Source organism: Crassostrea angulata, chromosome 3, assembly GCF_025612915.1.
Source record: "Crassostrea angulata isolate pt1a10 chromosome 3, ASM2561291v2, whole genome shotgun sequence".
Lineage (NCBI taxonomy): Eukaryota > Metazoa > Mollusca > Bivalvia > Ostreida > Ostreidae > Magallana > Magallana angulata.
The window spans coordinates 7,198,498-7,225,000 of record NC_069113.1 but is presented as its reverse complement, the minus strand read 5'-3'; the positions used below and the strand labels follow the sequence as shown (position 1 = coordinate 7,225,000).

At 33.0% G+C, this 26,503-nt stretch overlaps 4 protein-coding genes across 6 annotated transcripts in view; 1 reads left to right on the top strand and 3 right to left on the bottom strand.

Annotated features, from left to right (window-relative positions):
* The window catches only part of LOC128175701 (heme-binding protein 2-like), a 35,928-nt gene extending 13,453 nt beyond the window's left edge, over window positions 1-22,475 (top strand). For 2 of the 3 annotated variants that reach the window (XM_052841526.1, XM_052841527.1), the window contains exons 2-4: window positions 18,505-18,646; window positions 21,040-21,223; window positions 22,106-22,475. In XM_052841526.1, the coding sequence (XP_052697486.1) occupies window positions 18,529-18,646; window positions 21,040-21,223; window positions 22,106-22,346 (543 nt within the window). In that variant the 5' untranslated portion in view covers window positions 18,505-18,528 and the 3' untranslated portion in view covers window positions 22,347-22,475. The remainder of the gene's footprint in view (window positions 1-18,504; window positions 18,647-21,039; window positions 21,224-22,105) is intronic. The other variant, XM_052841529.1, reaches the window with a different exon arrangement.
* Window positions 7,079-12,780, bottom strand: LOC128175652 (uncharacterized). Its single transcript, XM_052841443.1, has 5 exons — window positions 12,429-12,780; window positions 12,116-12,175; window positions 10,745-10,846; window positions 7,555-9,449; window positions 7,079-7,351 (listed from the first exon to the last, which is right to left on the bottom strand). Exons 2-5 carry the CDS (start codon window positions 12,132-12,134, stop codon window positions 7,079-7,081), a joined length of 2,289 nt encoding a protein of 762 aa, XP_052697403.1. The 5' UTR covers window positions 12,135-12,175; window positions 12,429-12,780.
* LOC128175703 (uncharacterized) lies at window positions 12,838-14,352 on the bottom strand. Its single transcript, XM_052841530.1, has 3 exons — window positions 13,855-14,352; window positions 13,330-13,405; window positions 12,838-12,925 (listed from the first exon to the last, which is right to left on the bottom strand). The coding sequence occupies exons 1-3, from the start codon at window positions 14,288-14,290 to the stop codon at window positions 12,838-12,840; spliced, it is 600 nt and encodes a 199-aa protein (XP_052697490.1). The 5' UTR covers window positions 14,291-14,352.
* A 1,384-nt stretch (window positions 22,476-23,859) lies between the features above and the next one.
* Window positions 23,860-26,427, bottom strand: LOC128176715 (methylmalonyl-CoA epimerase, mitochondrial-like). Its single transcript, XM_052843228.1, has 6 exons — window positions 26,284-26,427; window positions 25,400-25,447; window positions 25,147-25,254; window positions 24,882-24,941; window positions 24,705-24,791; window positions 23,860-24,567 (listed from the first exon to the last, which is right to left on the bottom strand). The coding sequence occupies exons 1-6, from the start codon at window positions 26,338-26,340 to the stop codon at window positions 24,415-24,417; spliced, it is 513 nt and encodes a 170-aa protein (XP_052699188.1). The 5' UTR covers window positions 26,341-26,427; the 3' UTR covers window positions 23,860-24,414.
* Window positions 26,428-26,503: the final 76 nt, after the last annotated feature.

The window sequence follows — 26,503 nt, the reverse complement described above, 5'->3', positions numbered from 1 at the left end:
TTTTCGACTTGTACTACAGTCCAACAACCTTTTTATTTTGAATATTTTAGTTAGAAAAAGAAATAAAAAGGAGAGAAAGTAATAGAGAGAAAGAGCAAATCTTGGCTCCGGCGAGATTAGAACACACAACCTTTGCAGGTGTCTCAAAACATGGCTGACGCAAAATAATTCCCGAATTTGTCTTTGAATATGGGGCGTTTTCGCCCGGAAGAGGAGCTGAGTTTTTGTATGAGATGAAAAACAACGTGTAAGATGTCTGACTATTCAGGTTTGGTAACAGTGCGAGGTCATTTGAAATATTGATGCGTGTTTGTGTCTGGTGGGGGTTGAAAAGACCCGAGCTTGATTTTTGTCTTAAATAAATCGAAAATAAAATTTTGAGGTGTGGATCTCGGATTCGGTTAACAACAATTAGGGGAAGTCCTAAAACAATGACTGATGCATTTTACCCATGTATTTCAGTGTTGAGATTTTTTTTTTCGTGTCGTTTACTATTATGTTTGACTGTTCTATTTCAGCAGGATTGATAAAATCTTTATAAATGTAGAAATAACGAAATCAGTAATTGTTCAATCGGCTGCATATTTGACAGACAATAAGAATGGGGTCAGAGGTTCATTTTCACGAATTTTCATTAGGATTGAGTGAAGGGCTTGGGAGTTAGAATTTTTTTTTACAGTACATGTCAAACACAACAACTAAAACTCAAATGCCAAAAGGTTCATAACTCTGTTAATAATGAACGAATTGGTCTGGTAATTAGTACAGTAATCTAGAATGGTAATTAGTTGAAATTAAAGGTCGGAGATCAAAGATCAAGTAAAATCGGGCCCTAAAAACTAAATGATTTTATGAATTTGGGGGGGGGGGGGGTCGGTCGGTGACTTCTATATTAAATGTAGAATATTAAATTCTAAATATCACATATTGCAATATGTGGTATTAAATAAAATACATATGTTAAAAACAATGTATAAGCGTTGTTTGATAGATGTAACTATTGATTTTTTTTTTTTACATCTGTTTATTTTTAGGCACATACACTCATAAACGGGTGGTCAGTTTTCAAATCTTGTCGCAGTCACCCGTTTGTTTGTATAGTTACGAGTATAAACTTCGGAGGTTTTTCTTAATCCCAGACAGGCAACAGATTTGTATCAGTGTATAGACATGCACAAAAATGGAAAAAGTACACCATCTTTAATAAAAATGACTTTTTAGCGTTGACTTCCAATCAGTAAGAAGACAATCATTAAACAATGAATTTCAAATTATTTGAATCCATAGAAATTATCCCGTAACTTGAAATAAATACATGTATAATTTTTGGACGCCAATGTAAATTTAGCCTCTATCGAATTTACTGCATGTTACCTGTACTTAGTTCTTATGTACTTTAGAGAGAGAGAGAGAGAGAGAGAGAGAGAGAGAGAGAGAGAGAGAGAGAGAGAGAGAGAGAGAGAGAGAGATTTTCTAGTTTTTTGTAGTGTTTAGGGATTCAGTATATCAGCAACGTATGTCAATAAACGCATGCATACATGCAAGCGTGTATCTATATATGTGAACAAATACTAATCAGTCCTCCTTTCAAAGCCATGTAGAATAACGTTGGTGCATTGCTAAATGTTGTGTGCATACAGTCATTGAGATGACGGCATTTCTTTGATGCCGGCAAAGCGACCCAGTGAACTCTAATGCGGTCGTACTGCAGGGGCGCTTCGGCGGCATGACTTTGATTGCGGCGATGCGAACTACTGACAAAAACGAGCTCTATATTTGTACTAAAAAAGCTGTTATTATTTTTATTTATGATAAAAATAAAACGGAAAACAATAAAAACCATCATTTTTAAGGTAAAATCGTTAAACAAAACAAAATTAGGGAAGAAAAAATAATCAGCACTCGGGGATGGAACCCGGGTCGCCTGGGCACAAGTCCAACACTCTAACGACTGAGCTACGCAGACTCTCGCTTCAGAACTTTTGAACTCAAAATCTCGGGAATGCCTGGATCGATTTTAACACGAATTTCATATTCTGAAGTGTTTTAAGCGTCTCTATCGAATAAAAATATAAAAAAAATTCAAATCTAAAAATTTGAAAAATTAAGGTTTTTCATTTCCTTCCGGTGACGACCGGAAGTGACGGCGGACGTTCGGATATACGAAGGGCACTGCGGCCGTTCACTCTCTACCATCTCTGAAAATTTGAAGGTTCTATCGTAAATACTTTTTGAGAAAAATCGTGAACAAGCAAAAACGTAAAATCTTTAATATCTCGGTACCGGAAGTGACGATCAAAAAAAGTCCGTGTACTTTTCTTACAAATTTTGTCATGAATAAGATCTGAAAATTTCATGAAAATTGGCTGAAGCATTTTTGAGAAAACGTGACAGAAAAAAAAAACAATAAAAATAATAGTGAAAAAGAAACAAAGCAATAACAATAAGGTCTTCCGTTGGAAACGGAAGACCTTAATAATAATAGAGGAAAAGAATCAAAGCAAAAACAATAAGGTCTTCCGTTGGAAACGGAAGACCTTAATAATAATAGAGGAAAAGAAACAAAGCAAAAACAATAAGGTCTTCCGTTTCCAACGGAAGACCTTAATAAAAAAACATTACAATCTCTATAAGGTCTTCCGTTGGAAACGGAAGACCTTAATAATAACTAGACACGATCTCGTTGCGAGCAACGAGGAGGTCTTCCGTCCGATTTTTAGAAGAAAATGTGACATCATGGACTTTGATTTTAGACAACAAAACATGATATGGAAAAAGGAGTGAAGTACTAATGCTTTAATGTATAACTTTTTATAAGTTCTATTACATTGCGTTTTAAATACTTGCATTTCTTCCAATTAAGATTGAAAAGATTACACTTGTTTACATCTAATCCCTAAAATCCTAATTGTGTAACGAAAGAGAAAATCAATATATTGTTAGGATATATAAACGTATTTTATCAATCTAGCTTTAATAACCCTTAGTAAACGGATGTAGATTATAGAATTAAGAGCCCTTTGGTCCCCTAATTTAAGGGGCCAGCCCCTTTTTCGTGATATCAAATAAAAGGACATTTAATTCTGAACACATTTTGTCAACGTGTTAAAAAATTCGTTACCGTTCTGGAGATATATGAGAAAGAAGGTTTTAGGGGCCAATCCCTTATCTCCTTATAGGGGCCGTTTGGCGAAATTTTGAAGGTTGCATATTGTTAAGCATGTCTTTTTGAACAACATTCTTCTGTATTACATTTCAAAATAGTTTTCCTTTCTGAGATATGGGTGATAAAAATTTTGGAGTTTTGGCCCCTAAAAACCCTTAATTACGTAATATATGACAAAAGCATTACATTGTTTGGATACATAGCTGTGAGATAAACATATTAGCTTTTATAACATTTCACAAAATATCCCTCAGTAAAGGGCTACAGATTAAAGACTTTAGAGCCCTTTGGTCCCCTTACTTTAAGGGTCAGTCCCTTTTTCTTGATAATTAATGAAAGGTCATTCAATTCTAAACAAATTTTGTTCAACAAGTATTTAGAAATTCGTTACCGTTTTGGAGATATATGAGAAAGAAGATTTTAGGGGCCGATCCCTTATCTCCTTATAGGGGCCGTTTAATAAAATTTTGAAGGTTGCATATTGTTAAGAACATTATTTTGAACAACTTTTCTTTCGTGTTGCATCACAAAATATTTTTCCTTTCTGAAATATGGGTGATCGAAATTTTGGACTTTTGGCCCCAAAAAACCGTTAATTACGTAACACATAATAAAATCATTACATTGCTTAGATACATAACTGTGAGATAAACATATTTGCTTCTAAAACATTTCACAAAATATCCCTCAATTAACGGCTACAGATGAAAGACTTTAGGGCCCTTTCGTCCCCTAATTTGAGAAACCAGCCCCTTTTTCTTGATATCAAATGAAAGGTCTTGTAAAAATGAAAAAAATGTACATTACATGTGTTAACAAAATATTTTTCAGAAGACAGATAAACAAAGAAAACCATGAAAAATTATGACATTTTTTTAATCTCAATTTCGGGACCAGGCGAGCTTTAACGCCTCTTGTGCATGACAAATATGAATGCCAAATGGCACATCTACAATCTATTGTCTACAATCCCTGAAAGTTTGAACTCAATATCTTTTACCGTTTAGGAGGAGGTCCCTGGACAAGCCGACCCTTTGAAAATCGCTAAAACGTCACTATCTTGAAAACGGAAATGACGTCATCAAAATAAAAAAATGTATATTAAGTTTAGATCAATATCTATTAGATCTGAAAGTTTCATGAACATCGGCCGGGCCGTTTTTGAGAAATCGCGGGCACAAAATTTGTAAGAAAAAAAAGAAAAATAACTAGACACGATCTCGTTGCGAGCAACGAGGAGGTCTTCCGTCTGATTTTAGAATTTGAGATACATGTTCAATCTTGATTTTGCTATTTAACAGCTAAACATGATTTAGAATAGAAAATAGGGTTCTACATTCTAAGGGCCAGATACTATTTTGTTTCAGGGATAAGAGCTTTGTTCAAAAAGTGTTTAGAAATTCGTTACCGTTCTTGAGATATCTGAGAAAAAAAATTTTTAGGGGCCAGTCCCTTACCTCCTTATTGGAGCCGCTGAACCAAATTTTGAAGGTTGCATTTTGTAAATTACATCATTTTGAGCATCTTTTCTTCTACCTTGCATTTCAAAATATTTTCCTTTTTTGAGATATAGCTTGTCATAGTTTATGGACTCATCACCCCTAAAAAATCCTTATTCCATAACACATGAATAAATCATTACAGTACTTGGATACAGAACTGTAAGATAAACATATTTGCTTCTATAGCCTTTCATTAAATTTCCCTCAGTAAAGAGCTACAGTTGAAAAATTTTAGAGCCCTTTAGTTCCCTAATTCTAAGGACCAGCCCCCTTTTTTATATCAAATAAAAGGTCATTTAAATCTCAACACATTTTGTTCAACAACTGTTTAGAAATTCGTTACCGTTTTTGAGAGATATGGGAAAGAACCTTTAAGGGGCTGATCCCTTAACTCCTTATAGGGGCCGTTTAACGAAATTTTGAAAATTGCATATGATTTAATACATCATTTTGAGCATCTTTTCTTCTATACTGCATTTCAAAATATTTTTCCTTTCTGAGATATATGTGATCAAAATCCTGGACTCTTGGCCCCTAAAACCCCTAATTACGTAACACATGATAAAATCATTACATTGCTTGGATGCATAACTGTGAGATAATCATATTTGCTTCTATAACCGTTCACAAAATATCCCTCAGTAAAGGGCTACAAATAAAAGACTTTAGAGCCCTTTGGTCCTCTAATTTTAGGGGCCAGCCCCTTTTTCTTGATATCAAATAAAAGGTCATTTAAATCTCAACACATTTTGTTCAACAACTGTTTAGAAATTCGTTACCGTTCTTGAGATATATGGGAAAGAACATTTTAGGGGCCGATCCCTTAACTCCTTATAGGGGCCGTTTAACGAAATTTTGAAAATTGCATATTATTTAGTACATCATTCTGAGCATCTTTTCTTCTTTACTGCATTTTAAAATATTTTTCCTTTCTGAGATATATGTGATCAAAATTCTGGACTTTTGGCCCCTAAAAACCCCTAATTACGTAACACATGATAACATCATTACATTGCTTGGATACATAACTGTAAAATAAACATATTTGCTTCTATAACTGTTCACAAAATACCCCTCAGTAAAGAGCTCCAGATGAAAGACTTTAGAGCCCTTTAGTCCCCTAATATTAGGGGCCAGCCCCTTTTTTCTTGATATCAAATGAAAGGTCTTGTAAATATAAACTTTTTTTACATTACATGTGTTAACAAAATATTTTTCAGAAAAGAGATAAACTAAGAAAACCATGAAAAATTACGACGTTTTTTTGGTCTAAATTTTCGGGACCAGGCGAGCTTTAACGCCTTTTGAGCATGACAAATATAAATGCCAAATTGCACATCTACTATCTCTTGTCTACAATCCCTGAAAGTTTGAATTCAATATCTTTTACCGTTTAGGAGGAGATCCCTGGACAAGCCGACCCTCTGAAAATCGCTTAAACGTCATTTTCTCAAGAACGGAAATGACGTCATCAAAATAAAAAAATGTATATAAAGTTCGGACTAATATCTATTAGATCTGAAAGTTTTACGAAAATCGGTTCAGCCATTTCCGAGAAATCGCCTGCACAAATTTGGTAAGAAAAAAAAAAATAATAATAATAGGGAAAAAGAAACCGAACGAAAACAAAAAGGTCTTCCGTTGGAAAACGGAAGACCTTAATAATAATAGGGAAAAAGAAACCGTACGAAAACAATAAGGTCTTCCGTTGGAAAACGGAAGACCTTAATAATAAGAAACATTACAATCACTATAAGGTCTTCCGTTGGAAACGGAAGACCTTAATAAGAAATACATTCATACTGAGACAGTGTATTTTTTTTAAACATGGAATTTTTCACCTTTACAGATATCTTAAAGTATAAAACATTGATAATTTCCATGTAAATGCATGTTATACAGGTTGGCACAGAGATATCCAAAGGTAAATTAAGTATTTGCTGCATAAAACACATTTTCATACATGTCAGATACAGTCTGCTGACGTTCTTCTGCCTTAAGATTCATGACAATTTCTTGAAGATGTTCATCTGTTTCTGGAACTTCCACTAAAAGAATCAGTCTGTCCCTATAATTTTTCTTCTTGTTGTTAATATATGATGCAAACAAGTTTCTCAGTTGATTTGCTGTTAGCCACTCAAATGGTCTAAAAAGGCGTTGTCCATTTTCATCACAAGCTTTTTGAAGTTCTCCACTTAAAGCTGCATAATTTGGCCGTTTTCCTGTCTTTTCACAGCTTTCAAAAATCTTCTTTACATACTCCTTCACATTTAAGGAGAACCTGTTGCATTTAGCAACAGATTTTAATGCCCATCCTCCTGAACTTTGGGAAAAGATACCTGTATCACGACTCTGAGACAACACTGTCTCACAAATGTGAGCATATTTCTCTCGGATGGCAGAACACTTTTCAACCCATATTTTGATGCCACAAATCAATTCCGGTTTCTTCAGCTTTCCTGTAAAGGTGATTGCCTAATGCTAGATGTTTCTCAAGGTTAGCAGACCTCACATACTGTTTCTGGCAATAGGGATCTGGACATGCATACAAATCATTATTCAGGTGCCCCTGGTCCTGATCCTGGTTCTGTTCCTCCTCCATTTCATTTTGAATGTTTGGGTTCCTCATTTTAACACAGACTTGTCCAACATCAACTGCATGAGATGGAAATTCTTCTAACACCTATAAAGCAATAAAATCCAAATTACATTTGTAATTTTAAGACTATATAGCACATACATGTGTAATTATACTACAGAGACTATATAGTAAATTGCATTTGTAATTTATATAACAGAGACAAAATAGCTAGTATGTCTTCTTAATGATATTGAATCGAACATTATATAAGTATATGATTATTAATTTTCATAACTAACATTTACCTCAAAACCATTCATTTCTCCAACATTAAGATGCTGATCCTTCAAAGTATTGGTCTCAATAAGGCGTCCACAACCAATCTGATATGCCCTTTTTGCAATAACTGAATCCACATCAAATCTGAAATTGTTCAGAAGGCTAATCTGAGGAATTTTGGATTTTATCTTTGGTTCCTCTGCATTGTCAATGGAGATAACACAGGTCTTTGTTCCTTTCAATCCATTATTACTTTCTAAGGCTCTCTTCAAGTCTGAGGCAGAAAAAATATCATTTCCCTCATTCAGAAATCTAGCCACATGCATTCGACAGGAACCAGTTTTGCTGTCACAAAGATCTTTTCCAGACTGTGCTTCACTGAAGTTGAACTCCTTGATGGTAATAGGAAAATGACTGTGATTCTGACTGATAAAGGAGATTAGTGGTGTACAGTGATAGCAACCAGCATTGTCTGTCTTCATGTAGATCTCTTTCAGGTTTGGAAACTGCACTGATAGAGTCAAAAGAAGGTGTCTAATAATATGAGCAACGGAAAACCAACCTTGAGTACCATTCTCAAGGATATGGATATAGGTGTTCAAGTCAAGATGGTCTGACAAGGTGCTAGCTGTTGGTTCAGGGTCACTCTTCTTGGTAATTAAACATGAAATATGCCAGCTAATGCCCTTTTTTCCAAAGAAGTCTGACTGTGTTTCCCTGTACTGGAGGGGTAGAAACTTCATGGCCCAATCCATTATAAGAAGTCCCTGGTTTGATTCAAGGTGTTGTAGGATGTCTGATCTTGCAAAGTCTTGGTGCACAGTTCTAAGAAGATGAGCCTTCCAGTCCTTGATGGCTTTTGTTGCCATGGTAATTTCATGCTGCAAATCCTCCATCAAATCCTCAGATGGTATTCTGACTGTTTTAGTGGCTTCAGTGATGCCCTCTGTAAGTTTGTGTGTCAAAACACAATTTGAGCAAATGTCTGAATGGTCATGATCACAGTTACTAGAAAAGCATGTGTCTGTTGGATCACTCAGGGCAAACATTGTACAATGATCACTGCATGAGGAACTTCTACTGAAATGGCTTTTCACATCAAATTTCAAGTGCTGATTACAGATGTTGATCATATCAATCAGAGTGTCTTTTTTCTCCATATCCAATCCATATTCCCCAAGTCTTGTTACAACCTTCTGTAATGACTCCATGGCAATCATTCCAAGTGCTGTAGTATTGTCAAGTCCATGCATTGCTTTCCTTTTTGATGCTCGACAGGCTTTCAGGATTCTGTACAAAGATGCACGGCTAAAAGTTTGGAACTCTGTTTCCTTGCAATACTCTAGGTAGTTTGCAATGATTCTAGCACTCACAGCATTTCTGATAACTTTTGGAATTTGTATTTTTTCTCCACTTGACAAATGAAGTTGCATGGTACCAAAACCAAGAACCTGGGAAATAGAGGACATAGATACATATTCCAGAAAGTGGAGCAATTTTGGTCTGGTCAGACGTATTCTGTATATCTTTGGTGGATTTAGTATCTGTCCTGGTCCCATCACTGAAGCATGTTTTCTGGCGGCATCAATTTTGGATTGTGTCAGTGATGGTACAAGTTGAAGAAGCTTTTCCTTTGTAAAGTTGTTCGCAAATAATGACAAGATCTGCAGCTGGGTTTTTTTGTCTGCTGTGACATGATATGCCTCTATCAACTGTTGTGTAGCTTTGTCTGTTGCATCACTTTCATTTGTAAAGGATGGACTGAGTTTTGAGAGAATGGTGTCCTCTTGTCCTGGGGCTATGATGGACAGGACTATCATAACAGCTTCTTTGGCCTTGCTGATGTAGTAATACTTTGCAGACTTTGCTAATTCAGACCAAGGTCTTGTAAGTTGAGACTTCAGAGGTTGAAACTTGTTATCTATAAACAAAGTTGTTATTTTTATGATATAATTTTACAAATGATATGACGTACCAGAAAGGACCAGCAAATGTTTAGAAATTCACAAATTTGTAAATGAAGTAATGTACTCTGCAAAATACGTTACTTTTTAAGCTTTCTCTCACTAAAATATTATCAATCTTCAAAACTAAGAATAAGCAAAGAGCCCTAATGCCACATCACTCACTGTGTAACAGGTCTTAGTGCGTGCTTGCATCCCCTACTATATTTCTTATATATATACATGTATTACTAGTTAAAATCAAGCATATCCCGAATGCTGTTAAGGGTGTTATTTACTCAGGGTTTGAGTTCTCAAATTCCGATTGTTATAAAGTTCAATGTAATGAGTAAAATTTGTTCTAAACACAAAAAGTATTTATGAAATGAATTATTATTGACAAAACAGTTAAAAGTTTTACTTTATTATGAAATTAGGCTCAAACAAAAATTGACTTTTAGTCAAACAGAGGAAATTCGAACTAAATTTTGCAGATTTTGTTTTCTGCTACAAGTTTTTTGGTAGTAGTCTAATATTAAAAGTTAGGATTTTATATTTAAGTGTATGTAATTTTGCATATTTTCCGTTAGTTTTACCTCACTTATTCATAAAAATAATCTTATGGCACGAATAATAAAAATATTGAAAAATGCTTAAAAACGATAAAAGACACCATATCTCAAAATTTTGATCATTGACCTCATATAAATTTTATGCCAACAGAGTAAGGTCAATATAAGTAGTTCAATACCATAAATGTTTTTGTATTATCATCATTCAATTTTTTGTAAAATTGAATCAAAAATGGGAAGGGATTTGAAAAATGATAGAGGAAATTCGGACTGAATTATTTTTAAAAATTTATGCTGAAATCTTAATGTTGTGTACTTATTTAGTGCCACTACCATTCATAAAGTGTATCTTATTTTTTAAAGTGTTTAATTATTTGTAATATTTTTTTAATTAAGAAAATCTCAATCGTAGTGTAAAATTTTATGGGATTTTTTCTTGATTTTTCAATAAATATTCAATGGCCATTAACTCAAAAAGTAGGTCATTGACCTACTTTTCTGAAAGTGAAAAATAACAATACAAGCAAAGGTCTATAACACACAATAGATGGTTTTTCATTATCATCAGTGGAATTTTTTTTCATTCTGAGTAAACGTCATCCTTAAACAAATAAGACGTTTTGATTCATCAGCATATTTGAAAGCAAATGTCTAACAAGTTTCTTGAAAATTACTGCATAAATTGATTTCAGTTAAATTACCTGAAAGTCTCAGTAATGCTTCATTTAGTTTTTCTTTTGGTGTTTTGTTCTGCTCATACCAGTCTTGGGATGATGGTAAGGAAGGGTAACAAGAACTTGTGGCTGGAAAGCAATACAGTGTGCTTCATTACTAGAAATCTACGGGTAACTAGAAAATGTGAATTCATGTATAAATGTTATGTGTATGATCTTCTCAGGTAGTATGATTTGCATAGTCAATGTCTATGATTTGTCTCAGTATATTGGTTTACCATGATCTATTTATTAATTGATCAAACTTTGATATATTTAGATACACTTATGAGTTATTAAATAAATATGCAGCTCTAATAATGGAAACAAGATATCTGCAAGTGACCAATGCTTACTAGTAATACCCTCGCTCTGATGTGAATATTATACAAAACAAGCATTCTGAGAGTATTGCATAAGCAATACACGTCCCCTACCGGTTTGTGGAAATTGTGAAAACAATGCACTGTTATGCAGAATATCGAACCCGAACATTAAAAAATTGAAATATAAAAAATTAATTTTCTCGAAAATATGTCAACCAGACGCTACAAAAGTGTAAACTTGATCTGTAGTTTGACATTTTGAAGCTGTTCAGCAAATTTCATATTATTCCTCAAACGCATAAAGAAAAAAAGTGTGGAAAACTGAAGTGGGACAGACAGACGGACAGATGGACTGACGGACGCAGAGGAAAGCTATAGTCCCCTCCGGTGAAAACCGGTAGGGGACTAATAAGCAAAGTCTACATTTAACAGGAAGTTGACGTACACATGGTACAAAAATAAATTCCACTATATGGCATGCCTATACAAAGTGTGAGTTAAAATTTCAAGCATCTGTGATGAATAGCTAGTTGCTGAGAAAACTGTGACAGAAATTGTTGACAGACAGACAGACACACAAGGGTAAAACAGTATACCCTTTTCTCCTTTGGAGTGGGATACCAATAATTCATTATAGATACAAAAAACTGACATAGTCTCAAGATATACAATCCTCCTTATATGGTCTACTTGTGACAAATTGTGTCACACAATTGTGTTAATGGACAGACAGACAGTTGGACAGAATGATATTTCTCTTAAGAGTTCCAAGATATTTTACCGAGTCATAATTACTTTTGACATTGGTTCGCATAATGCACTGCATACATTTTTAAACTTTTTTTTATACACAATGCACAATAAAATTTACAGTACACATTTTACACCTAACAAGAATATCTGTCAAATTTATAGGAAATAAGATTATCAAAATAAACACCAAAAAATAAATCAGTTGAGGCTAATATAGCTTGTAAATATGCTTTACATGTAATTGATTTGTGGCTTAATTTATCTGCATGCATACACTTACAGAGAATTTCAAACTCCATGTCTGTACCCACTGTGTCTGTGTCTTGTGAACTTGGTACACCTGTATTTAGGGAAGACACACATATCCATTTAAAACAAAGCAATATTGCTAAAGACCTTTAAATATATATACACTCTTTTATTATTTATCTGTTTCTGATAAGAATTGGGAAAGGTTATTGGTTTATCTTTACATATTAGTAACATATACCTGTAGTTGCATCTAGATCGAGTTAAGAAACCACCAACAATGATGCTGATGTACCTGTTTCACAAGCAATACATGTTTCTGTTCAATTCAACTGTGAACTTACTGTGTACATCAATATCAAATGATGTTTCTTTGTTTTCAACTATAGCTGGTACATGTGGCACTTGTATGTCAATCAAATAGGACTGTAGATGTTCACCTATATAGATATAATGCAAATCTTTTCAGATTGATTTTATGCTAAACATAAAAATAGTTGTATATTTCTTAATTTTGTATAAAGATTTGGTTTAACTAACAGACAGATGAAATTACAGATAAATAAATAGATTGATTTATAATTTGTCCCTAAAAATGATCCTTTGTCCCATTAATGTGGGTGATGTAGCTTTAAAATTTAATATAAACTTGCATTTTTATGCGCACACATGAGAATATCCAAAATCAAGTCATTAACTGAGAAAGAATATCTGGTATAATTCATTAACATATGGAAAATGCACTAAATTTCATTAAAAAAAAATGTGTCTGATACCATGACTTTTGGATTTTGTTCTGTTGTCTGTGTGAAGAATTCTACAAATCTGTCTACACCACTCTGAAAGTAAAATAATAAGGTCTTCTTAACAATTACTTTAAAAATGATACCCATATGAAAAGCTAAAATGTATCATTGACAACCCCAAGTTCCATATATATCTATAATTAACAAACCTGGTATTACACAATATATCACAACACATGCAGTTTTAAATTTTTCAAAATTTCTTAAGCTTCAAATCCATTGTTCATGCATGCATATCTACATGTTTATATGTATGTTCTTAACATTTGACATATGAAAATAATCCTTAAAATGTAATAGGATGGAATCATTCGACATGTTACAATGCTTTCAATAATTAGAATATATTCCTTTACATTTTCTAATTGTATACATGCATGTTTGTCAGTTTATTACATTTATGTATATAACTGAATAATATATAGCAAAATTATTATCTAGTTCTTCTACATACTCTACATTGTATGATGGGGACACATTCTTCTTATGATCCATTGAGCACCTTTTGCAAATTGCTACAAGTAAATACTGCACATAAGATCAAAGTTCAATTAGTACACTGTGCATTGTAACACAGTTTGACACATGTTTTGAATATGACAAGTTATTTTCATTTAGTTTATTTTTCATATTATTTTGAACTTGAAGTACTTTTTATAGCAAAACATATTGTAGTGATCTAAAGTACTAATACACAATAAGACCTCTCCCCCTCCCCCCCCCGGAAAACAAAACTATCTCTCATTGGAACCCCCCCCCCCCCCTTTTGGAAAAAATTTCTGGATCCGCACGTGTACAGTTAAGGTCAATTGTTAAATTTTTAATCTTTACAGACCCTCATATCTATATTACATCTATATCTAGATATAGAGGTCCTCCTAGATATTACCTAATTTTCTCATAATATTTTATATTACATACTCTTTCAATGTCCTGAATTAAGGTGACTGTAAAAATAACTTACCTGATCCTACTGGTATAGTCTGTCTTGTTTTTAACCAGAGTTCTTTACACATTGTTGGACTGGCCCTTCTGTCAGCTTTCATATTACCCCGATGACCAGGATAAGAACAAGTTCTCTTTGATCTTTTCCACCGTGCTCCCAACTCTTCGCGGTGCTTCAGGCATATTTTCATAGAAAGCACTGCCTTATCGATGATGAAATATCCACTTCGATACAATATTACTATGTACTCAGGACATATATGAGCATTAGACACACACCTGTCTAGAATTTGTGCACTTTGTAAACTGTATAAGTGATTCATAATATCCCTGTCACACTCATAAACAGAACAAACGTTTGCAAGATCACATTCAGATCCTCCAGATCCATTATAAAAGTTACACATAGCAGGACATTCAGCTGCTAAACCTAGTGCGTTTTCATCCATTTTCATGAACAAATAGGTCAAGCTAAATTAAAATAATCTCATGGTTCCTTCTGATGGAAAATGATAAGGTCATAATGATCAAATAACTAGCATTCACCCCATTGTCATAAATTATGTTTTCAATGTGACCTCCATTTGGTGTCTCTTCACTTTTTTAACCTCCTCTGCTTAGAGATTGTATCAAAGGGGAGGTAAATCTTACAAATCCTATTTTACAGCCAAAAATTAATTTACAGGTTTGGGGAGCAATAATGTCAATATAACAAATATTTATGACAAGAAAAAATCAATTTTGAATTAGTTTATTCTTTCAAAATCCATTTAATAACTTATTTTTTGAAATATAAATATATTTAATAATATGCTAGAATATGCTTATTTTGATGGAATGTATCAGTCAATATATTATTATTGCGTGTTATTATTTGAGAGTCCAAAAGTGGATTTTTGAGAAATATACACTTATGTCTTCATCTTAAAAAATCATGATAAATTTTGAAGATGCAGGCGTTTACAGGTATATTTATACCTCTATCAAAGTTGTTAATTTTTATACATCTAGCAAAATTGGCAAACTGCCAGTTTTCAAAATCTCTTTTTCATGGTTCTATGGGCAGTTTGTAATAATTTAAATTGGTATTATGAAAAATTGAGTTTTAAGTAACATATATATAAGTAAAACAATTGTGAGGAATTTTCTATTATATTCTTTTTTTAGTGTTCAAACTGCATTGTTTTCCATAATTTTTCTTGGGTTTTAATCCATATTTGGGCCATTATTCAAATTAGGTCACAGCTAAAAATAGAACGACACCAGCAAGCAATTGAATTCAAAATTTGGAGTTTTATGGGATAATCTTTCAGTTTTAAACACTTTTTAAAATATCTAAGATATACGCTTGTGGACGATTTTGGTAATATTGCATGACTTTCTCCGAGACGCTCACTTAATTTAGTTGTCCAAAAGTTTATGGAGCCTAATTTTTTTTATATAAATATACACTTTTGGGGGAGGGGTATTGACCCACTTCTTTGGAGAAAAATCTTAATTGACAAAGGGTAAATACATGTAAATTGTACGTACAACATCTAATATAATATGTAAATAGCAATAAGAATATAACCTGCTCAGTTTGTTTTATAATACATGTAGATGCATTCCGGTTAATAAGATACTAGTAATTTTAGAGAACGCTCAAAAACATGAAAGAAGTTTTTTATAATAAAAAAAAGTTAGTGTACTGCTTATTTAAAAACTCCGTGGCATTTGAGCTACATATATACAAGCGCTAAATTATTCATGTCTCGACAAATACCCCATGTTAACAAATGAGCTAACTCATTGTATTAACGTGTGTATTTGTACACCTGTCGACAAATAACCCATGATACAAATGAGCCAACTCATTGTACATGTATTAACATGTGTACACATTTTTAGTCATTACATTCTAATTAAATTTAGACGCAAACTATAATAGTTTTCATTAAACCTAAGAGTATCTAACTTGTGCCCGGTTTTATTCTTTGACAAAATCACATTATAATTTATTGCTTCAGGAACTTGATAATCTATTAAATGATCAATTTGGCCTTGGCAAAAATAGTGGGTGCTTTAAAAACATTATTAAACATTATAAATTGTATTTAATACAATGCCTTTAAACCATGTGGTTTTGAGCTTATAAACTATACTATGCTAAAAACATTAAGAAAATGCTACGAGAGAAAGTCTTAAGCTTAAATAGTGCTTATATTGAGATTTCAGTAAAAGAAACGTGAGTGGAGGGGTAAATTAATCAAGGTTCACGATTTGATACCTTTGCACGTTTTCATTTCAATATCACTCCCATTAAAATGGGACACCTTTTTTTTTTTTATTCCACTACGCTTTAATTTTTCAGACATGCAGTAAACTGTTGTCAGTTAATTTGATGAAATTATTGGTGCTCGCTATTTCCATGATTTAACAATCTTGCAATTCAACACAAAACAAAACAATGCGAAATAAGTGCTTGCGTAAAATATAAAAAAAAATCTAAAATATCGGCAACGTTACATATTGATTTACACATAAAAAGTAAACAAAATTAAAAACGTTAAGTTTTATTTATGACAATAATCGTAGGATAAAGAAACATACGTTTCGATCCTGGACAAATTTAACTGAATTCAAAATAAAGTGCATCTCATTCATATTTTGACTTAATAAATAATATTTTTTTAACTTCAATTTTTATTCAAACACATTTACGAATTTATTGAAATGAACATGTATCTGTATCGCACATGATCATGTTTTCTTTCAAGATGTAGTCCCCATTTAGTTTTGTAGGTGTCTATGCTAATTTTCTGACTCTCGAGATCCATGCCAAGCTTGCGAAAATGATTATTATTATAGGGATATATACTATTTTAGAACTTGGTAAACTCATTGTATCTTTTATTGATACATGTAGGAGCAAAACAATCGGCCCGAATTGTCTCTCTAAGAGCGAAACATCCCGCAATCATACTAAGCTTGCTGCGTATTTCATAAACCGGAACAAGGGGGGGGGGGGGGGGGGGATTGCAGCAAACGCATTACCGCTTAGCTTAAAATGCGGCTTTTCAAACGATTTGATTGCAGAATTTACGTTTTAATTAAAACACAATTAGGTATAAAAATGTACTAAGGAACAAGATCAGTAAATATGAAAGAAGTAATTTAAATTATTACGGACTAAAAAAATATTAAAGCAACATAGAATCAAGCAAGTCATGGCGAATTAAAAACGTATCAAAGTAAAATACGATAACCATTGATATGAAATCACTAAAGTGACAATCATGTGTAATTGTACAGAAGAATAAAGAAGTTAAAGCAAAATGAGAAAAAGAAAGAATGACTTTTGGCGAAGTTTCTTTTTTCATATAGCATGCACAGTAATCCAATGCACATATATTGGCACCATACATTTTTAAAATGCCATGTTCATTGCACTTAGTTATTGATTATGAATAATTTTAAAAACACTCTTTGAATTGCACATGTAGTTTATAAAATCAGTTCTTTACTAGACTAAGATATGATTTTTTCAAAAAAAATGAAAGTGCGTTAAAAAGACTTCATAGTTTTCGTGACAGTTACATTTTCAATGTGCACGTGCACGGAGCGCCCCGGATTATATATTAAAAAAAACTTATGTATTGATATATATGCATTATTATTAAAAGTTATTAATAAGTTATCTACTGTGGTTTCATCAATATTCGTTGAATACCAATTTTCGTGGATTTCGTTTTTAAGTTGATCCACGAAATTAGATGTTCATTGAAATGCAATTTCTATTAACATTTTGTATTGATGGGGTCGTTGGCCACGAATTTACATATCCTTGAAACTGTAATTTTCACTTTATCCACGAAAATTGATACCCTTGAATATTAATGAAACCACAGTAATAAGAATTTAATAATGATATCCTCAAAAGCAAAAATCATACCAAATAAAACAATGGGGCTATATACATGTACCAAACATAACAATGACGTTGATAAAATCATAACGTAACGTCGCAAGGTGAACAACGTCATAGGTAAAAAAAATCCTTAACTTTAAATGCCAAATAAAGATATTTATAGTTATTGGATCTTCATGAAACTTCATAACTTTAATCTTCTGACATATATAAGTATAAATTCATAAAAATCTGGATTTGTGAAAAAAATGCCATAAGGACCCTTTTCTCATGGGCGCAATCATACAGGAAAGCTCGCGGAAATAATTTTTCAAATTCTGTTTGATTGTATGGCTCTATTATTGATTATAGGTAATGTCAAATGTCAAACTCTAGTAATTCTACTTACAAAAAAGGGTAGGTCAGTATATTCGCAAAAAAAAAAAAAATGGATTAAAATTCCTCAATATGGAGTGTATATTATACAATTAAAAAACACCATTGAGAGTGTCAGGAAGATTCCGGGTCCCTGAGAGCAAACCTATTTCCCGAGGGGAACATGCGAGGGGAACTGGACTTCCTCAATGGTATACTTTAAGTGTTTTATTATACTGATTCAAACAATAAAAAAAAAGAAACAGTTACACCAAATCGATCATAGAGCCCCTCGCGCTTTGTCGCATTTGATCTATCAAACGGAGCAGAATTCATCGCTTGCGTGCCGCCGTCTAACATAGAATAACTTATGCTGTTAATTAAAGAACTATCATCGTATTTTAGGGGTATGAGCTGAGACGGTATGAGATGTCCCAATGGGTTGCAACAAGAGATCTAGTGAGGGGATACGGTGCTCTGATGAACTATCGAGAGAACAAATTGGTATATAAATTGTTCCGATACATTTCTGGAAAGAACACACTCGGTGAGAATGCCTATTTAACGTAAAAAATCTACAGCTTTTTTTTTCCTGTTGAAGGCAATATTTTAGACACCAATTACTTAGAGGGGCATGGTAACGATTTTGGTCAAAAATTATTTTTTCGAGTTTAATGTTAACAATGCTTTTGTAAGGCATTTTAAAAGTCAACCGAAATTTGAGTGTCATTCATTGAGTTATAAGCTTTTGTTTACAAATTTAATGTTGAAGTGACAATTCCAGTTTCAACCTTTAAAATGGTTGTGTTGATTGTTAGGAACTGTATATTTATGCTTAAAATAAATAAGAAGGTTGACAAATGAGCTTGAAACAGATTTTTACAGGTATATTGAATCAAAATAGTGCACGAGTCTTGTTAACACGACAAAGAATTGTGAGCTCTATATCTTGCTTATCATTTGGTCATTAGAAATGCATTCCTAAAGCATTGTAAATAATAAAAACAGGGGGAAAAAAAGAATTTGACCAAAATCGTGACCATGCCACTTTAATTGGTATACTGCATTATTTTTTTCAACAGTTCTTTGTGCAACTGATAATTATATACGAGGTTCGTTCGATATGTAAATTGTATTGAACTGTATCTCAAAAACATGCGACTAAAATAGTGAAATGAACATTACACCCCTTCAAAGTTTTCTCCTCAGTTTGAAATACATTATTTCAATCTCTGAATCCATTTCTGAAATGGATTACTGTACGCTGGTTAAAGCTGACATGAATTCATAAAAGCATTTGATCGCCATATTAGTTTCGGTCGCTCCTCTACTGCCACTGGGGTATATGTACACCGGGGTATATGTATATCGGTTGAGAAAGTTACGGTCGGTTGCTTTTCGATCGAGGCAATCATGTTGCACGGACTTCTAAATTCATGAACTACACAATGTAGTAAAATGTTTGTTATAAAGAATAACGGAAACATCAATCATTAAATTACAAAATATATTTATTCTTAGAAAGAAATTTCGTGGTACCCGTATTATTAACCACATATAGTGCTGTCTTATCGGTACTTTGCATGCACATCGAACACGTGTGTCGTTCATACAGAGTGCATAGCGGTTGCATCTTTCTTAAAACACCGGCGGAACTACATCCAACACAGTAAATAAATGATAGTTAATCCAAGAAAGTAACAACGTAACATAGTTTCCATCGGTTTCTACAAAAACGCTCCATTTTTAAAATATATGCGACATTGCTCGATCTGCCACGGTGTGTGGTTTGCACGTGTGCGATGTTATAACATACACGGGAAAACGGTCTACATTATCGAGGATTTTTTAAGTACATGTGCCTGGATTTCAGTCTGTCTTGTTCCGTCGTTTATTGGATATTTGCAAATTGTCTTTGATTCAATTTAAGGAACATTTTAGCAATTGCTTAACTTTTTGTATTCGAAACCGTTTTGGTCAATCAATTTTGGTCTCTCAATATAAATATATGCGGTATCCATCTGCCTAAAAAAATTTCAGCCTATCTAAATACGCTTAAAAATGAAATGCAACCGCGATAGCGATATGCCAACAATTTGGCAATATCACGAATCGCGTCTTTACCATCAATTTCAAAGATACCTTATAAGACGCAAATTCATTTAAAAAAAATGCATTACCGAATGACGATTGGTTCTGTTGAAATGACAAAATGTTTAAACTGCTTGAAAGATATCGAATAGAGCTGTTGAAGAGTATCGTTATACACGAAATCAGGCAAAGCGTTATCGTGCTGTGCTACAATATACAATTATTTAATGCTTGAGCAGTCAATAGACCAGAATATTTTTTCCCGAGGTGCAGGGAACAGCTCAGTATGAGCCGTTGGCCTGGGGCAATAGATCATACTGAGCTGTTCCCTGCACCAAGAGAAAAAAAATCTGGTCTATTGCAATTGACTGTTCAAGCATTCAATAATTGTTTTATTACCTAATTCCTTTTTTAGTTTTCGGGGTTTACAATTTGCATATTGCAGATAGTTTTCGTGCCATTATGCAATATACTAGTAAGATTTTTTTCATCTTTTACATGCACAGAACCTGTTGCATGCATTACAATATCTCAATTTAATGTTAGTTTACACAAAGAAGGGGGAGTCTTAAACCCATTAGATTTTAAATAGTCATTTACCTTATTTGAGGCTTTAAAACTGTTGATTATTTGATACTCCATTTTGATAACATTGAATTTGGTTTCACCAAGTACTAAAAACAGCGTCTACGTAAAGGAATATACATTCCCTGAGAACTATCGAAAGGATGTAACAATAACATACCCGCGCTCTGAAATACGTTGCCGCGCGGTAAAATCCTTTAGGTAATAAATACTAATATTGAATTGCCCCCGTATGTGCAATTTTCTTTTTAATGTTTTATGAAGGAATGAAGATACCGATGATATCCCCTATGCTGATGACCGTTTACCCCGGGGTGGGAAGGAATTACGAACAGAGTGTGATGGAGATGCACTTCATGATCCCCCACCACATGCAGCCCTTCCCCCCGGCCCCCACCGACCCCACCGTGTACATCACTATGCTCCCTCCCATGGACGTCTACGTCAAGTAAGTCTAGTACATTAGTAAGGAGAACATACACATGGTACTAGGCTGGTATCTAATATGGCACCTTGGCTTCACTGTCCACAAATGTGAAATCTGCAGGAGCGGGCGTGTGTGAACGAATTTTGCAGAAGAATTCATCATAATTCATCATGTAGTCTTAAAGATTGTGTATTAATCAGAACTCTTGTATTTCCTTCATGCACGATCAGTTTAATTTGGTAAAGATGGGTACACGTTCAGATGATGGTCATATGATATCAATGCATTCACACATAATAAATAAACACATGTATGGGCTATATTAATGTGAACTTTGTGTCCATTTTATGAAGACTATAATCTAAGCTTTACGAACAGTTCTTTAATGCTTCGGACTTCACATGATTTATTAGATCATTTGACCAACCAAGTTCATATCCAGGTAAACTTTTTAACTTGCTGTTTATTTGTTATTTAAATGTCAATAATACATGTTAATACAATGGCAAGTTATTCCAATCTTCTGCATGGGAATTGAATGTGTAAATATCGAACATCATATTCCGTTACGTTTTATTTAAGATGCTAAGCATGGTGGTTGGTAGTTAATTCCGAGTATCAGTCAAATACAGTAAAACTCGGTTATAGCGAAGTCCTAGGGACTCAAACTCAGTTCGCTATATCCGTAAATTCGTTATATCCGAAATCGTTATAACCCTAAAAAATTGCAAAAATTTGTTAAGAATTTTACCGGGGACTCAAAAAGACTTCGCTATATCCGAGAATTCGCTATATCCGTGTTCGTACTAAACGGGTTTTACTGTATGTCCAAATTGTTATTCTGAGTAGGAATTGAAAGAGGAAATCTTAAAGTTTTAAGTATGTACTTAAATTTCATTTCAGATCGTTAAGTAGGTTCACTAATCACAGAATGAACCTGAGGAAATCGTTCTCTAATAACAGAATGAACCTGAGGAAATCGTTCTTTAATAACAGAATGAACCTGAGGAAAGTGAAAGAACTAATGAAACAAATCAACAACAGAAATCTCTACCATAGAGACCATTTTTACCAGGCCGGATATGACGGTACCAGCTCTATGAATAGACATGATAACGAGGTCTGGCTCGTTGCCAAAAACTAATAGTGTGTACAAGACATATTTTCATGATATTTTCATGTCTTAAACATATTATTGGACTGATCTAATAATAAAGTTATCAAAATAATCTGTGCTCCCTACTGATGATGTAAATAAAAAGTTCTGAGGATCTCCGAGTTTTACTTATGTATCAGAATCTATTGAAAGTTTTAAATATTTCTTTATGAATACCAGCATGTTATTTCCCAATGCAATTTCAAGAATTTTATAGGTAATCTTTTTATCATTGGCCTCAAGTATGTTTTATAATATTGACCTAGGTTACTATAAAAATAAAATAATTTATTAATGGTGATCATAATTTAATTAAGACATTCAAATACTTTATAATGCTGTTTTGCTACAACAAATGTGACCCATTTATATTATTTGATCATGCAATCAAATATCTAGACGAACATGTACTTCGCGGAAAAGAATATAGACCTGGCTTTTATGTCCATATGCCTCTAGGTCCCTACTTGAGTGACATCTTTTTGTATTTAAAAATGCATGTCTTCCTTTTTACAGTTTTTGAAAAATAAAATACTTAGTACAGGGCTTCCTTTCAAAACATGCAAACATATTCACTTGAAAATGTTGGAAGAAAAATTAATGGATTACATTTTCTAAAGGTCATTGAAGTAGACTGAGTGAAATGAAGGTATACATGTTCAAAAATGTGTAGAAGGAAAAAAGCAAGTTGACCCCTACAATGTTTTAGCTTTCAAAGTGCAACAGATATAAATCTGAAATTTTAGAGAAAAAATTAACTAAAGGCAGTTAACCATTAAATAACAAAAATTTAAGCTATTTAGTTTTTTTAAAATAATTTTGATTTTCTAATTTGGTATACTTTTCATACAAAATGTCTTTTTTCTGTTAATTAAGATAACCATTGTAATGTGTTTTTCACATAATACGGATTAAAAATATATGTTCCAAACTTGCTTTAGTTGAAAAATGTATATTTGAAATAGCAAAAAATGGAAATTGGCTGGAAACTTGTTATGAAAAATGGGGTATACATATTGACATTTTGGTTAAAAAAAGTAATTGAAACACAACTTTTTGGATTTTTTCATTACAATAGGTGTCAACCTAATGATTTCAAGAGAAAAACAAGTAACCAAAAACTTGCTGAGTAGGGACCCATCTATGAGCGAAAGCCAAAGACCTTCTGTCTATGTTTGACTGGAACAGATTGTGATGTCATCTGTTTCTGGTTTGGTTTCTTTTCCAGCCTCATGTCCATGCGCGGATCCAGAAAATTTTTCCAGGGGGGGTCCGAAGGATAATTGTGTTTGCCAGGGGGGGTCCGAGGCATATTTTCGCGATAATTTTACTATGTAAATTTAATAAATTTTCATTTTCCGCGCATGATGTCTCACCAAATACAGTAACTTCCAATCTCATGGTGCAGGAGGTTCAACTCTCTTTGGGTTCTTCAACTTTATTTTGTCACCCAAAGAATAATTCAGTTTCTCTGAGTAGTAAAATTACAATGTTAGGGCACTGTTGTGTCAAAGCAAGTTTATTTCATAATAAATGCCTAACACAGATACAGTTTTTCAAATAAGCAATCATTAAATGTATTCATATCATTACATGTTTTTAATCAAACAAAATGCACTCTATGCATGGTGAAAAAACTTTAACAACATGCTTAGGTTTTGGTGACCAAAAAAAAGCTGTTTGGTTACACTGTAGTTTTAACTTATCTGGTACTGTGTCAACCTTTATGTATTTCTTTATGAAACCATTCTATACCTATTTAATGTACATATGTCATTAAACATACTCTTAATAATGCCCTAGTGTTCAACAAATCTAAGTTTACTATTAAAACAAATGTATCTTATTTACAAGCCGAAAATTTCAATGCACTTAACCAAAAACCAAACCTCCAACAATGAAAAACTGTCTAACCTGGATAGGTCAAATGTTTTTGCTTGGTGTAATTCTCAGTTTAAACAAGTTTAAGTTTCTTTAAGTTTCTTTAAACAAAATAGGTAGAGGTGTTCAATTATTTGAGCATTTCAGGGGGAAATACATGTATGTGTCAAAAGCTTCACACCTGCTCCAGTTCTACTAACACACCGTTACAATCCTTGGGGTGGAGGAATACCACAGGTTTGCCATGAGCCCCAATCTTTGATTCTTCACTCAGAAGTCTGATACCTTTAGATTTGAGGTCTTTCATTGCTTCATTAATGTTGTCTACCTGTTCAAACATAAAAAAATATAAAAACAACAATAAAATGTAATGCAAACTTAATGTGCATTATGCTCAAAGTGATGACAGATCAATTATGAATTTAAAACATCTCTAGGTTGAAAAATTGCTTTTAAGATATGTACCTCAATACAGATATGATGCATGCCTCCACTTTTGTTTTTATCCAAAAAGTTTTGAATAGGACTTTTGTCTCCAAGAGGATTTAAGAGCTGTAACAGCAATAATTGGTACATTGGTGTGAGAAGAATTGCATTGATATATTTGCTGCTCTTGTATGCACTTCTCTTCACTTTTCTTACCTCTATTTTTGTTTCCCCAAGCTCAACAAACACTGTGTAAACCCCATGATCTGGTTGAGGCTGAAAATAATATTGGAAATAATTTAAAATAAAAAATAAGGACTAAGCACACATTATGAATAAAGCTCAAGTAATTTATCTAAATGGTATCTTGATGAAAAGAAACTAGTCAATAAATACATGTACTGCATGTGTGTTGGTTCTTTTACTTGTTTAATTATTGGTGTTGTATGTTTCTTTGTTCATTTCCTGTGAAATGACTTACATGTTTTTCACTAACTTTGGCTCCAAGGACATCTCTGAACATGGAGGCTGCCTTGTCAATGTCTGGAGTTGCCATAGCGACATGATTAATTTTACCTATGTTCCACTTCTGGAATACATCCATTCAGAAAATGGCATTTACAGGTATGTAAACTTGAGCATTAATTGAATGGAAATGAAAACCTGTAAAACTTAATAACAGTTGTATTATGTGTTAAGAAAACTTTCAGGCACTTAAAATAAAACATACTTACTGCAGCCGTCAGCTTCTGGTTAGTGTGAAATGCTTTGCATGGTGAACCCTGAAAGGATTTAAAACAAAATCAAACTTCCAAGCTGTTTTTTTTTTGTTTTAATTGGTGACAAAATGCAATATGTAACCAAAATATTTTATATGCAAGTAAATTTGTTTTCTTTGACATAACTGACATGCTATATCAGATAAAATTTTTGACATCATTTATCAAAAAACTGCCATACTTTCTTGTCCACCCACAATGTTTATATGATTGAATAGATGTAATTTATTACCAATTGAATATGATAACAAATACAAATGAGCACATAACACAGATATAGTAAAATAACAATCCTTGTAAGACAAAAACAAAATACAGTTATAATTTAATGTCAAATTTGCAGATATAGCAAATGGATTTTGAATCCTGTTTTAATTTGTTTTTATTGATAAATTTCGTCTTGCAACATTTTATATTTTATTGTTCAATACTGTTAAATCGTTTATCTAATAATCTGTTAATCTGATAATTTATCTCTGTCAAAAAGGCTATCAGTTTAAGCAGATCCCACTGTATTACGAAATTATGAAGTAAATCCATTGGTTCCCAAGACTTTGCTATAATTGAGGTATCCTGTATCTTCACGTTTAAGGAGTTTTTGTATTGAATAAGATTATTATAATAACTAATTTATTTATAACATTTTATATCATTTTAACTTGTTTTTTTAGGCCTAATCGACAATGAAAATTACAATAGCTTTTATTTGCTGTTTAACCTTGGGAAAACAGCTGATGTTTAAAAAAAAATAAACGGAGTTTTAAGTACCATAGCAACGCGTGTGCAACAAAGGAGAAATTTATCAATACGACTTAAGCGTGTCTTGAAAAAATCATTACCGTAATTCTGGCCAGGTTCCGAATTTGACGCAAAAACGGTTGAGACATGAAAGCCATTTTTCTACTTTCACTTTTGTAAACTTATTCGATCCCGATTCATATTTCATGACAGACAAACTCAAACTCTAAAATGTCAGATTAAATAACGTAGCTCTTTTGTCATTATTATTAAAAGAAAGAAATTATGCAAAATTACAACTGACATAACAATAAATTACAG

Excerpts from the sequence above, each read along its gene's own strand:
- LOC128176715 (XM_052843228.1), bottom strand. The coding sequence starts at position 26,340 with ATGGCTTTCATGTCTCAACCGTTTTTGCGTCAAATTCGGAACCTGGCC. Across the intron at positions 25,448-26,283 it reads GGAACCTGGCCAGAATTACG|GGTTCACCATGCAAAGCATT; the intron begins GTAATGATTTTT and ends AAATCCTTTCAG. Across the intron at positions 24,568-24,704 it reads TGCATCATATCTGTATTGAG|GTAGACAACATTAATGAAGC; the intron begins GTACATATCTTA and ends ATGTTTGAACAG.
- LOC128175652 (XM_052841443.1), bottom strand. Across the intron at positions 9,450-10,744 it reads AGCATTACTGAGACTTTCAG|ATAACAAGTTTCAACCTCTG; the intron begins GTAATTTAACTG and ends CTTTGTTTATAG. Across the intron at positions 7,352-7,554 it reads GAGAAATGAATGGTTTTGAG|GTGTTAGAAGAATTTCCATC; the intron begins GTAAATGTTAGT and ends ATTGCTTTATAG.
- LOC128175703 (XM_052841530.1), bottom strand. The coding sequence starts at position 14,290 with ATGAAAATGGATGAAAACGCACTAGGTTTAGCAGCTGAATGTCCTGCT. Across the intron at positions 13,406-13,854 it reads GACTATACCAGTAGGATCAG|CAATTTGCAAAAGGTGCTCA; the intron begins GTAAGTTATTTT and ends ATTTACTTGTAG. Across the intron at positions 12,926-13,329 it reads GTAGAGTATGTAGAAGAACT|AGAGTGGTGTAGACAGATTT; the intron begins AGATAATAATTT and ends TATTTTACTTTC.